This window comes from Cebus imitator, unplaced genomic scaffold (assembly GCF_001604975.1).
Source record: "Cebus imitator isolate Cc_AM_T3 unplaced genomic scaffold, Cebus_imitator-1.0 Scaffold11, whole genome shotgun sequence".
NCBI classification, from domain to species: Eukaryota; Metazoa; Chordata; class Mammalia; order Primates; family Cebidae; genus Cebus; species Cebus imitator.
Window position 1 is genome coordinate 12302373 of NW_016107326.1, and position 13960 is coordinate 12316332.

The window sequence follows — 13960 nt, forward strand, 5'->3', positions numbered from 1 at the left end:
ATATCTGAATTTAGAACCGCTACAATGTAAAATGTAAAACCCCACTTACAAATTGGGTTTGAATACATCTCTCTGGTTGCTTCCAAATCCTTTTTTTTTTTTTTTTCATTTTTATATCATTAAGTCTCAGGAAAGACTTCAGCATCTGTATATCTGTTTAGGGGCATTAATAGAATCCTATGCTTTTATATCCGTTATTGTATTTGGAACAAAATATCCTTTATGGTCATTTGATATTATATATTTTCTGTTTTGTATATAATATGAAATTATATATACATTCTATTTTAGGTCTCATATCATTAAAAAAACAAAACAACAACAGGGACAACAAAAACTTAGCTCTGCTTTTGGCTTTTCTATTTTTGTCAAATTGTTATTTATACTCTGATTCCAAAGACAATTGGAGAAACCTGGGAGCATGACACAAGATTTTATTTTAACCAGTTGCTCTGTCCATTGCTATGGCCTGAATTTTGCACAAGGTAATAGCAGGTGGGGCTGATGCCATAGTTCTCGATTTTCTTTCTTTCTTTCTTTTTTCTTGAGTTTTATTATTCTCATTACTAAATGCCTTGCAATTTGACAAAGAACAGAAGTGATGAGATTATACTAGGACTAGGTTAGCTAGGTTCAAGGATCTGACAACTTTTAGAAAGATTGTATTTAAGAGAGAAATTTTTTAAAAGTCATAAAGAAATCAGTGACAATCATGATCAAGTTTGCAATGCTGTCTCCTAATATAAATGATTGTATGTTGATCTGCCCAAACTCATTGCCCAACTGTTTTTGTGATCCAGGGCAAATATTTGTGAGACAGCTGCCCTGAACTAGGGAAGGTCAAGCAAAACTCACTGCCTGTCTAGAGATGACTGTCCTGATGTCAGTCTCATTAGTTCCGGAGTTCTTGCCAAGGAAATTAATAAGAACTAGTACAGATCTGGAGGTCAAAGTTTAACAGAAAGAGCCCCCACAGCAGCACGCAAAGAGCTCCTTTTCTGCTCTACTCTTTTTTTCTCTACTGGACACCTAGTGTTGTGTGTGTGTGTGTGTGTGTGTGTGTGTGTGTGTGTGTGTATGTTTTCAAAACAGTGCTTGAAGGATAGGAAATTAAATGTCTGTGGGAAAAAGCAATATTCTTGTTTCTCAACATTTTAGTCAGCTGCTTTCTTACTTTTCCAGACTGTGACCATTCTTTGAAGCTATTAAAATCTATTCCTGGTAATGAGAGAAGGGAGTGACTTGATGGTTCTTTTCCAATTCCTCTGTGTCCGACAAGAAATACCTAAATATTTTAATTTGCCTGTTAAAACTTCCCTGGTGGTGGCAAAACAATTCTACTTATATTTGTGGGGCCAGGGGTGTGGGGGAAGTCTCTGCTGTGAATTTCTGTGCCGGGAACATATTAAGACAAAAAGCTACTTGGGCTAGCCTGATTCTCCAGGATGAAACAAAAGGAATATAGATGTTGGTGCTGCTTTAACAGTTTGTTAAAGGATCTGGTCTATCTTGGGTGTGGGAGAAGGGAGGGGTAAAGAGGTCAGAATCCCATTTAGATCACAGACAGAAAGAAACCAGGAAGTAAGGGGAAGTTATTACAGTCTGTTCATAGCTCAGAATGTTAAAGGCAACAGCCTCTGCCGGTTGGTTATTCATTAGCAAAAAGGAGAGAGCCGTCCAGATCCAGACCGGTTGAAAGACAGGATCAGACTTGAAACAGGGGGAGAGCTCCTGGTGAAACCAAGGCGTGGAAGTTTTACCTGGGGTTAGTAGCTTCCTCTTGCTAACTTTTTATTGGAACAAAAGGCAAGATGGCACCATTCTGTTCTCAGATATTTGTCTAAATAAAGCCTTTTGAATTTAATTTTATTTTTGTTGTGGGATTCTTAAGCAGATAAGAAGAAAAAACATCTTCCTGCTGAGTAGCTGCCCAGCTCCTGCTCAGTTTTTTTCCAGGTTAGTACCTCCGGCCACAGAAACAAACCAGTAAGTCTCTCCAGGTAGGACTTGCTGCAACCAAGCTGCTGGACTGATCTGAAATGGGACTTTGCATACTCTTCAAAGTATGGTGAGTTGGTGCTGACTTCAAAGTTGCCTGGTGAAGAAAGAGAAGGTGGATCTGCAGAGACTAAGGGGAGAGGGAGAAGCCCTGCTCCTCTTCTCCCCACCAAGGCGCAATGAGCAACATCTGTCAGAGGCTCTGGGAGTACTTAGAACCCTATCTCCCCTGCTTGTCCACGGAGGCAGACAAGTCAACGGTGATTGAAAACCCAGGGGCCCATTGCTCTCCACCGTCACAGAGGCTTGGCCACTACTTTGTGGCTTTGTTTGATTACCAGGCTCGGACTGCTGAAGACCTGAGCTTCCGTGCAGGTGACAAACTTCAGGTTCTAGACACTTCACATGAGGGCTGGTGGTTTGCCAGACACTTGGAGAAAAGACAAGATGGCTCCAGCCAGCAACTACAGGGCTATATTCCTTCTAACTATGTGGCCGAGGACAGAAGCCTACAGGCTGAGCCGTGAGTAGTACAAACGTACCCTTCATTTCCAAACTCTCTGAGGGCTGGGTAATGAATTTCTCTTTCTACTTCTCTACAACCCTCTCATGTCCAAAAAGCTGCCTAGAAAGTATGAGGAAGTACTGGAAAGAAACCACTAATTGAAACAAACCTCCCCTGCTAAGTGAGAGTGAAACCTGTGGGTAATTGTTGTTGAGATGACTTCAATTACAGTATGTACACCCACAGGCCCAGGGTGTATTTTCAATGTAAACAAATGATGTGTTTAATACTCTACCTTTTCTTTGGCTGTAAAATAACTCCTGCCTCACTTTAACAACAAAATTGCATTTTATTTGAAGGTAAATTATAGGACTTCCCTTAATGATATTTTCAAATCTAAACTTCAGATCCTTTTTAAAAAAAACTTTTGAAGCATTCCAGGGTCATACATCAACCTTAGCCCTAGCTCTAATCCTAATTCCCTTCATTCTGATGGGAATATACAGAGCTAATTAACATAGAAGATAGCATTTAGAAGATACTAATGTTCTCAGTGAAATCATAACCTAGACTTTTTTTTTGAATTCCCAGATCCCGAGATATGCTACCCAAATTGTGATATATTTTGGTTTTTATTATGATTAGAAACTGGCCAGCTACAGACATTTAGTAAGTTTTGATAAGAAAAATAATGACATCTCTTTAGAAAAGGACATAAAGACTTTATCCTGGTATTTGAATGAAATATGAATTATAGTGGAACAAAAGAGGAAAGTTTTTATATACTTATCCATCCATCCATCTACCTACCACCCCTCCAAGTGCCAGACATAGACAGCAGTGGGCCTGGTGCTGAGTTGGGGAGGAAAAAGGAGGTTGTTCTAGTGGTGCTGAATACAAAGTGGATAAAGCATAGTCTTGACAATGAATACCTGGGGTCTGCTGGGTTGGGAAGCAAATGCAGACTCTTAATGGCCCTAATCTCATTGCTGCCTGGATCCAGTGAAACCCAAGACTGGGACTGTCTCTCAGAAAATGGACTCATTTTATAGAATGGTTTCTTAATAGGGAAACCATTGGGGATTCTCTCATGTTCTCATGTGAGTGTTTCTTATTTTTATGTGAGCTGCACCATTCCTTACTAGTCCAGGGAATAAAATAATAAGAAATAGCCATGGAGCATTGCTGCTGCTTTCCAAACTCATATATCACATATGAAGGGAGGTTTGGTGATTTTGGGTTTTTGAGATTCGTTTCAACACCAAGAGCCTATAAATGTTTAGAAGAGTTTTAATTTATGCTTAAATAGAAATAATTGAAATGTACTTTTGATGAATAGAATTGATCAGTTATCAAGTGGGTAAACCATATGTGTGAACATTTGTTTTCTGTGATAATCTATAGGAAGTATCTTTATACATTTAATAAACTTATGTGCATTTATATGTTTTCACTACTATATAATTTCTATGTCCTATATGGCATTAGGCATATTTTACATTTGACATAACATGTATATAATTATAATAAATAATATATTGTTTCATGCCTTGAATTCAAAATCTGTTAGTTTTAAATGCATTCAACTATGTAACTACTTAGGACCTCAATTTCCTCATCTGGTCTCTGAGGTTGCCAATACCAATGGATTTCCTGACTATCTGTATGGGAATAGGAGCTCTTATATTTCATATGTAGTAGTTCAGTTACATTCATGCCTGACCTTATTAGAAGCGCTAAAGAAAGCAAATTGACTAAAACAAGGCAAGCAATCAAAAGGTATCACATTATGGGTAAAAGGCTTGAGAACAGTGTTCTTTCTTTTCTTTTCTTTTTTTTTATTGCATTTTAGGTTTTGGGGTACATGTGAAGAACATGCAAGATTGTTGCATAGGTACACACATGGCAGTGTGATTTACTGCCTTCCTCCCATTCACTATATCTGGCCTTTCTCCCCATGCTCTCTCTCCCGACCTCCCCAACCCCTGTCCCTCCCCCATTTTCCCCCAAGAGACCCCAGTGTGTAGTGCTCCCCTCCCTGTATCCATGTGTTCTCATTGTTCAACACCCACCTATGAGTGAGAACATGCAGTGCTTGATTTTCTGCTCTTGTGTCAGTTTGCTGAGAATGATGGTTTCCAGGTTCATCCATGTCCCTACAAAGGACAGAAACTCATCATTTTTGATGGCTACATAATATTCCATGGTGTATATGTGCCACATTTTCCCTGTCCAGTCTATCATCAATGGGCATTTGGGTTGGTTCCAGGTCTTTGCTATTGTAAACAGTGCTGCAATGAACATTCGTGTGCACGTGTCCTTATAGTAGAACGATTTATAATCCTTTGGATATGTACCCAGTAGTGGGATTCCTGGGTCAAATGGAATTTCTATTTCTAGGTCCTTAAGGAATCACCACACTGTCTTCCACAATGGTTGAACTAATTTACACTCCCACCAACAGTGTAAAAGTGTTCCTATTTCTCCACATCCTCTCCAGCATCTGTTGTCTCCAGATTTTTTAATGATTGCCATTCTAACTGGTATGAGATGGTATCTCAATGTAGTTTTGATTTGCATTTCTCTAATGACCAGTGATGGTGAGCATTTTTTCATATGTGTGTTGGCCTCATGTACGTCTTCTTTTGTAAAGTGTCTGTTCATATCCTTTGCCCACTTTTGAATAGGCTTGTTTGTTTTTTTCGTGTAGATCTGTTTTAGTTCTTTGTAAATTCTGGATATCAGCCCTTTGTCAGATGGGTAAACTGCAAAAATTTTTTCCCATTCTGTTGGTTGCCGATTCACTCTAATGACTGTTTCTTTTGCTGTGCAGAAGCTGTGGAGTTTGATTAGGTCTCATTTGTCTATTTTGGCTTTTGTTGCCAATGTTTTGGGTGTTTTGGTCATGAAGTCCTTGCCTACGCCTATGTCCTTAATGGTTTTGCGTAGATTTTCTTCTAGGGTTTTTATGGTGTTAGGTCTTATGTTTAAGTCTTTAATCCATCTGGAGTTAATTTTAGTGTAAGGCATCAGGAAGGGGTCCAGTTTCCACTTTCTGCACATGGCTAGCCAGTTTTCCCAACACCATTTATTAAACAGGGACTCCTTTCCCCATTGCCAGTTTTTGTCAGGTTTGTCAAAGATCGGATGGTTGTAGATATGTTGTGTTGCCTCCAAGGCCTCTGTTCTGTTCCATTGGTCTATATCTCTGTTTTGGTACCAGTACCATGCTGTTTTGATTACTGTAGCCTTGTAGTATAGTTTGAAGTCAGGTAGTGTGATGCCTCCTGCTTTGTTCTTTTTGCATAGAATTGCCTTGGCTATGCCAGCTCTCTTTTGGTTCCATATGAAGTTTAAGGTGGTTTTGTCCAGTTCTGTGAAGAAGGTCATTGGTAGCTTGATGGGAATAGCATTAAATCTGTAAATTACTTTGGGTAGTATGGCCATTTTCACGATATTGATTCTTTCTAACCATGAACATGGAATGTTTCTCCATCTGTTTGTGTCCTCTCTGATTTTGTTGAGCAGTGCCTTGTAGTTCTGCTTGAAGAGGTCCTTTATGCTCCTTGTTAGTTGTATTCCTAGGCATTTTATTCTCTTTGTAGCAATTGTGAATGGCAGTTCGTTCTTGATTTGGCTCTCTTTAAGTCTGTTATTGGTGTATAGGAATGCTTGTGATTTTTGCACTTTGATTTTGTATCCTGAGACTTTGCTGAAGTTGCTTATCTGTTTCAGGAGATTTGGGGCTGAGACGATGGGGTCTTCTAGATATACAATCATGTCGTCTGCAAATAGAGACAATTTGACTTCCTCCTTTCCTATTTGAATACCATTTATGTCTTTTTCTTGCCTGATTGCTCTGGCTAGAACTTCCAGTACTATATTGAATAGGAGTGGTGAGAAGTGGTATCCTTGTCTAGTGCCAGATTTCAAAGGGAATGCTTCCAGTTTTTGCCCATTCAGCATGATAATGGCTGTTGGTTTGTCATAAATAGCTTTTATTATTTTGAGATACATTCCATCAATACCTAGTTTATTGAGGGTTTTTAGCATAAAGGGCTGTTGAATTTAGTCAAAGGCCTTCTCTGCATCAATTGAGATAATCATGTGGTTTTTGTCTTTGGCTCTCTTTGCGGGGTGAATTACCTTTATAGACTTGCATATGTTGAACCAGCCTTTAATCCCTGGGATGAAGCCTACTTGATCATAGTGGATAAGCTTTTTGATGTGTTGTTGCAATCGGCTTGCCAGTATTTTATTGAAGATTCTTGCATTTATGTTCATCATGGATATTGGCCTGAAGTTTTCTTTTCTTGTTGAGTCTTTGCCGGGTTTTGGTATCAGGATGTTGTTTGTCTCATAAAATGATTTGGGAAGGATTCCCTGTTTTTGGAATATTTGGAATAATTTCAGAAGGAATGGTACCAGCTCCTCTTTGTATGTCTGGTAGAAATCAGCTGTGAACCCATCTGGACCTGGGCTTTTTTTGGGTGGTAGGCTCTTAATTGCTGCCTCAACTTCAGACCTTGTTATTGGTTTATTCAGGGTTTCAACTTCTTCCTGGTTTAGGCTTGGGAGGAGGCAAGTGTCTAGGAATTTATCCATTTCTTCCAGGTTTACTAGTTTATGTGCATAGAGCTGTTTGTAATAATCTCTGATGGTGGTTTGAATTTCTGCGGAATGTGTGGTGATATCCCCTTTATCGTTTTTTATTGCATCAATTTGGTTATTCGCTCTTTTCTTTTTTATTAATCTGGCTAGTGGTCTGTCTGTTGATCTTTTCAAAAAGCCACCTCCTGGATTTATTGATTTTTTGAAGAGTTTTTTGTGTCTCTATCTCCTTCAGTTCTGCTCTGATCTTAATTATTTCTTATCTTCTGCTAGGTTTTGAGTTTTTTTGATCTTGGTCCTCTAGCTCTTTCAATTTTGATGCTAGGGTTTCAATTATAGATCTCTCTTTTCTTCTCATGTAGGCACTTATTGCTATATATTTTTCTCTAGAGACTGCTTTAAATGTGTCCCAGAGATTCTGGTATGTTGTGTCTTCATTCTCGTTGGTTTCGAAGAACATCTTTATTTCTGCCTTTATTTCATTGTTTATCCAGTCAACATTCAAGAGCCAGTTCAGTTTCCATGAAGCTGTGTGGTTCTGAGTTAGTTTCTGCATTCGAGTTAGTTTCTAACTCGACTGCACTGTGGTCTGAGAGACCATTTGTTATGATTTCCGTTCTTTTGCATTTGCTGAGGAATGATTTATTTCCAATTATGTGGTCAATTTTAGAGTAGGTGTGATGTGGTGCTGAGAAGAATGTATATTCTGTGGATCTGGGGTGGAGAGTTCTGTAAATGTCTATTAGGTTTGCTTGTTCCAGGTCTGAGTTCAGGTCCTGGATATCCTTGTTAATTTTCTGTCTGGTTGATCTGTCTATTATTGACAATGGGGTGTTAAAGTCTCCCACTATTATTGTGTGGGAGTCTAAGTCTCTTTGTAAGTCATTAAGAACTTGCCTTATGTATCTGGGTGCTCCTGTATTGGGTGCGTATATATTTAGGATCGTTAGCTCTTCTTGTTGCATTGAACCTTTTACCATTAGGTAACGTCCTTCTTTGTCTCTTTTGATCTTTGTTGCTTTAAAGTCTATTTTATCAGAGATAAGAATTGCAACTCCTGCTTTTTTCTGCCCTCCATTTGCTTGGTAAATCTTCCTCCATCCCTTTATTTTGAGCCTTTGTGTATCCTTGCATGTGAGATGGGTTTCCTGGATACAACACACTGATAGATTTTGGCTTTTTATCAAATTTGCCAGTCTGTGTCTTTTGACTGGGGCATTTAGTCCATTTACATTTAGGGATAATATTGTTATGTGTGAATTTGATACTGCCATTTTGATGCTAGCTGGCTGTTTTGTTTGTTAGTTGATGCAGATTCTTGATTGTGTCGATGCTGTTCACCATTTAGTATGTTTTTTGGGTGGCTGGTACTGGCTGTTCCTTTATACGTGTAGAGTCTCTTTCAGGAGCTCTTGTAAAGCAGGTCTGGTGGTGTTGAATTCTTTGAGTACTTGCTTGTTCGCAAAAGATTTTATTTTTCCTTCACGTATGAAGCTTAGTTTGGCTGGATAGGAGATTCTGGGTTGAAAGTTCTTTTCTTTAAGGATGTTGAATATTGGCCCCCACTCTCTTCTGGCTTGTAGGGTTTCTGCTGACAGATCTGCTGTGAGTCTGATGGGCTTCCCTTTGTGGGTAATCCGTCCTTTCTCTCTGGCTGACCTTAGCATTTTCTCCTTCATTTCAGCCCTGGGAATCTGATGATTATGCGCCTTGGGGTTGCTCTTCTTGAAGAATATCTTTTTGGTGTTCTCTGTATTTCCTGGACTTGAATATTGGCCTGTCTTGCTGGGCTGAGGAAGTTTTCTTGGATAATATCCTGAAGAGTATTTTTCAGCTTGGATTCATTCTCTTCATCACATTCAGTTACGGCTATCAAACGTAGATTAGGTCTTTTCACATAGTCCCACATTTCTTGGAGACTTTGTTCGTTCCTTTTTACCCTTTTTTCTCTATTCTTGCCTCTTGTTTTATTTCATTGAGTTGATCTTCGACCACTGATATCCTTGCTTCTGCTTGGTCAATTCAGCTGTTGAAACTTGTGCATGCTTCGCGAAGTTCTCTTGTTGTGTTTTTCAGTTCCATCAATTCACTTATATTCCTCTCTATGTTGTACATTCTCATTAGCGTTTTGTCAAATCTTTTTTCAAGGTTCTTAGTTTCTTTGCATTGGGTTAGAACATGTTCTTTTAGCTCACTGTAGTTTCTTATTACCCACCTTCTGAAGTCCAATTCTGTCATTTCATCACACTCCTTCTCCATCCAGCCTTGTTCCCTTGCTGTTGAGGAGTTGTGATCCCTTTTAGGAGGAGAGGTGTTCTGGTTTTGGGTGTTTTCATCCTTTTTGCGCTGGTTTCTTCCCATCTTTGTGGGTTTATCCACCTGTCGTCTTTGTAGTTACTGAGTTTCAGATTGGGTCTCTGAGTGAACTTGCAGTTTGTGGATGCTGAAGTTACTTCTTTTTCTTAGCTTTCCTTCACAGTCTGGCCCTTCTGCTGTAGGACTGCTGAGGTCCACTCCAGGCCCTGCTTGCCGGGGGATCACCTGCAGCAGCTCCAGAACAGTAAGGGTTGCTACCAGTTTCCTCTTCTGCTATCTTTGTCCCAGAAAGATACCCACCAAATGTCAGTCTGTTCTTTTCTTTATGACGTGACTCTTTGGATATACAGGGATCAGGGAGCTGCTTGAGGAGACAGTCTGTCCTTTATTGGAGTTCAAGTCCTGAGCTGTGAGACCCGTTGTTCATTCAGAGTTGCTGGGCAGGTACGTTTAGGTCTGCTGCAACAGAACTCATAAACTCCCTTTTTTTTTTTTTCTTCCTCGGTTGCTCTGTCCCAGGGAGTTAGGGCTTTATTTATGATCTTCCATTGTGCTGCTGCCTTTTTTTACTTTCAGGGCTACCCTGCCCAGTGAGGAGGCAGCCTAGTCACTGTCTGCCTGCAGAGGCTTTGCTGAGCTGCTGTGGGCTCCCCCGAGCTGCCATGTGATCTTCCTTGCAGTCCTGTTTATATGGGTGTAGTTAGAACTGCCTTGGCGATGGTGGCCCACCTCTGTTATGGCGGACTCTCTCTGTAGTGGCAGGTTGCCTCAGCAATGGTGGGCTGCCTCAGCAATGGTCAGACTGCCTCCGTAGTGGTGGAGTGTCTCAGTAATGGCAGATGCCCCTCCTCCCAGAGCCTGACTGTCCCATGTTCAGCTGTGCTTGCTGTGAAACTCTCAACCCAGAGAGTTTTCAATTACTGATTTTCTTTTTGTGGGGGTGGGGGAGAGTGGGACCAGTCGAGCCTGATCACCTGGCTCCTTGACTCAGAGTCTTTTTTGTTGTTGTTGTTGTTGTTGAATGGTCAACTCTCTCCCAGTGTTCCAGTTACCTGTTGAAAAGGCGCCGGGATCTCCCGTGCCACGACTCACTGAGCCGGCTGAAACAGCAGCTATGAGATTCCTGGGGTTTTTTTTTTTTGCCTAGGAATCTCCTGGCCTGGCTCGCTATTTCAGATGAATGGGTGACTCTGCTGTCTCAGGGCTCCAATCGCCAGCTAAGAGGGCACCTGCACCAGTGTCTTTTGTACAGAGAACCGCCGCTCCAGGGCGTGGGCAAAGCAGCCACTCGGGCCGAAACAGCCACGCTGGTGACCTGTGGGGCTCCTCCCCCTGGAATCTCCTGGTCTGTGGGCAATAAAAATCCATCTGGAAATGCGGCGTCCACTCACCCTCTGCACTTTCACTGGGAGCTGCAATCCTGAGCTGTTCCTAGTCAGCCATCTTCCCCCAATCCCCGAACAGTGTTCTTATTAATTTAGATTTTCTTTGCCTACAAACACAAAATAAGGCAACTAAATTATTGTGGCTATTTTTTTATTCCCAGGGACATTTGTAGGCAAGAATATTTTTTCCCTCTGCACATTACTAATTCTTGACTTTTCTTCTTGGAATTGGTTCTTAGCAGCATTCCTACCTGTCACTACCATGCTAGAGCTCTGTAGTTAGCTTTCCTTGGGATCTTCACATCCACTGGAATAAAAACATGATGCCCAAAAGATGCTGCTGCTCTGCCTCCTGGTTGGGACAAGCTGCTTGTTTTGTTTTAAGTATACACGATGGTCTTCACCTATGAACCCAGCATACTTCTGAAGTTTCTTGTCACCATAAGGCAAAATTGCTTCAATATTCTTAGTACAAGTAGCTGTAGCTTCTAGAATTCCACTCCATCTCAAATAAAAGTGATTTTTTACCAAACAGCCTTCTGTGTGAGCGTGTCCAAGTGGCACACACAGTACTTTAATACTTGAAGAATTATACAAAAACAACTTCTTTTAATATTTTTTCTTCAATGAATTTTTTCAAAAGTATATTTTTTCTCATAAGTGCTGTGAAAATTAATGTAATTTTTAAAAAATGTTGAGCTCAGTAAACAGATTTAAGGAAACATTACATTTATATCCATATGTGTAGGATGAATAGGCAATAGGAAACCAATGAAAGCTGAGTCATCTAATTCCTAATTAGACCAGTTAAATGCAATGTGTGTTAGTGTTTGTGTTTTTATGCCTTTATTCTTGACTTGCATCTATAAGAAGAAGGTGCAAATACTTCTCAAGTTATTAGTGCCAGAGAAAATTAGTTTAAGGTTTTAGTTTTCCATTTGTTTGTTTTCTTTTATACTGGGAAGTAGAGATCTTGAAAAACAAACTATTGTTTAAAAAACTCAGTTTATTAATTCTTATTTCACTTGGAAATGCTTTTTACCTTTACTGAATATCTTACACTAAGTGATATAATAAACCAATTCTTGAAGATTTATTTTGTCTTTATGAAGAATCATTGGATATATTTTATCTTCGACTTGAATTTATTCCTAGCTCCTTTTAGAGATGAGTGATTTTCTTCAACATCTTCAATGTGAAATCCCCCGAAAACCTTACGCTTAGGGTCTTATTAATCAGAAGTTTTAAAAATATTTAATCATGATGTTTTTGAAGATATAAAGTTCACTCAGAAAATAATGATGTGGAAATTACATATAAATCTTAGAACCAAAAGTAATGGCTTTAAATTTTATTACTTTAATTGTAAAAAATTCAAGTATTGTAAAATATTGATGAAAAGCAAAATGATCAGCAATAATATTATACTCAGTGTCATTTATCTGCAAAGAGTTAAAAAAAGTTTTTGCCTAGGGAGGATCACCTGAGTCCAGGAGTTCAAGACCAGGCTGAGCAACATAGTGAGACACAGTCTGTACAAAAAATTAAAGAATTAACTAGTCTTGGTGGCACAAACCTGTAGTCCCAGTTACTGGAGAGTCTAAGGCTGAAGCAGGAGGATTGCTTGAACCTGGGAGGTTGAGGCTGCAGTGAGCTATAGTTGTGCCACTGCACTCCAGCCTGGGTGACAGAGCAAGATCCTATCTCAAAAACACCCTTGCCCCTCAAAAAAGAAAACCCAAACGAACAGTTGTTTGCTTAATTGTTTAAGTGTACCTTAGGTGTCTAACATACTTTTGTGTTAAATGGAACTAGGATCAGAGATGAGGTCAGTTTAATTTCCCAGAAAGGGAATTAGTAGGAGGAGAATGGGGTGGAGATGACCACATAAGCCAGCAGCTGATGATTTCTGCTTCGCCAACTTGACCACACAGGCTAAGGGCAGCAATTGAGATAGCTGATTTCATTCCCTTTTGCATGTGTAAGTTTAAGTTATGAAAACAACAATGAAATGTGGTGCTGAACTTCTGACTCCATAAGCTTCTCAGAGACATAAATGAAGATTCTATTAAGAAAATTAGATTACTAGAATGATCTCTTAAGTTTGTTTTTTTATTAAGCTCCACATTTTTCCAGGTCATATTCTTGTGTATAATCTTACTTGAGAATCAATAATTTTGTCCTAAGTCCATTCCATAGGCCTGGTATGGTGCTAAGTGAATGACTCAGCAAAGTCAAAGGAATTAGTTTTGTTGCATATATAATTTAGTTTTATGTTAAGAAATATTTCCACACTTATGTGTGAAACAATAAAGGCTATGAAGTTTCTTTCTGTAACCTAAATTAGAGGATAGCATACCTTTATGGGTAGAAGGGCTAGAGGAGCCACCCACACTGACCTACAGTGGTGTCTTTGTAACTCTTGTTAGCACTGTAGCAGGGGAAGAAGGAAAGTGTTGGATTTTGTAGAAAGTTTTTCTTCTCCTCTTATTACCATGAAAGGTAGATTATTTCCAGTTCCTCATCTATTTATCATTTCAGGGGCTGCCTTGAAAAAGAAAGCAAGAACAAATATTTGTAACTTGTAGTTTTGTTGGTAGTTTATGATTATGAGATAAAAATGTTAGAATGTTCTGAAGTATAAAAGTAATGGGATTTTTCTCCATGTATTTAGGCCATATTTTCTTACTTGTGTTCCTCTTTAGTGTGTCAGACTAGAGTTCTTTGAAGATTTTATCAAATCTGACATGATTGTCATTGTGGGGCTTGAAGAAAGCAGCATGGTGAAATAGTGTATATTCTTGGAAAGATTCTTATATCACCATTTTCAATAGAGTAAGGCTTTGCTATTTTGTGATTTGAATACTGTGGAATTTAATAGTTATTGAATACAAATTGTACATAGTATTCCTAATTATTTTCAACTTAAATGTTAGTAGACTGGGGTATGAGAAATGCTTTTGAATCTTACCATAATTATAGGTACAGAAACAATGTGGTTTAAAAATTAACATTACTCGGGCCGGGCGCTGTGGCTCAAGCCTGTAATCCCAGCACTTTGGGAGGCCGAGGCGGGTGGATCACGAGGTCAAGAGATCAAGACCATCCTGGTCAACATGGTGAAACCCCGTCTCTATAAAACTAC

General features: G+C 39.4%; 1 protein-coding gene across 1 annotated transcript in view; it reads left to right on the forward strand.

Annotated features, from left to right (window-relative positions):
- Positions 1-1108: 1108 nt before the first annotated feature.
- FRK (fyn related Src family tyrosine kinase) overlaps positions 1109-13960 on the forward strand; it is a 123097-nt gene continuing 110245 nt past the window's right edge. The window contains exon 1 of the mRNA XM_017497540.2: positions 1109-2521. Coding sequence (XP_017353029.1) covers positions 2178-2521 — 344 coding nt within the window. The 5' untranslated portion in view covers positions 1109-2177. The remainder of the gene's footprint in view (positions 2522-13960) is intronic.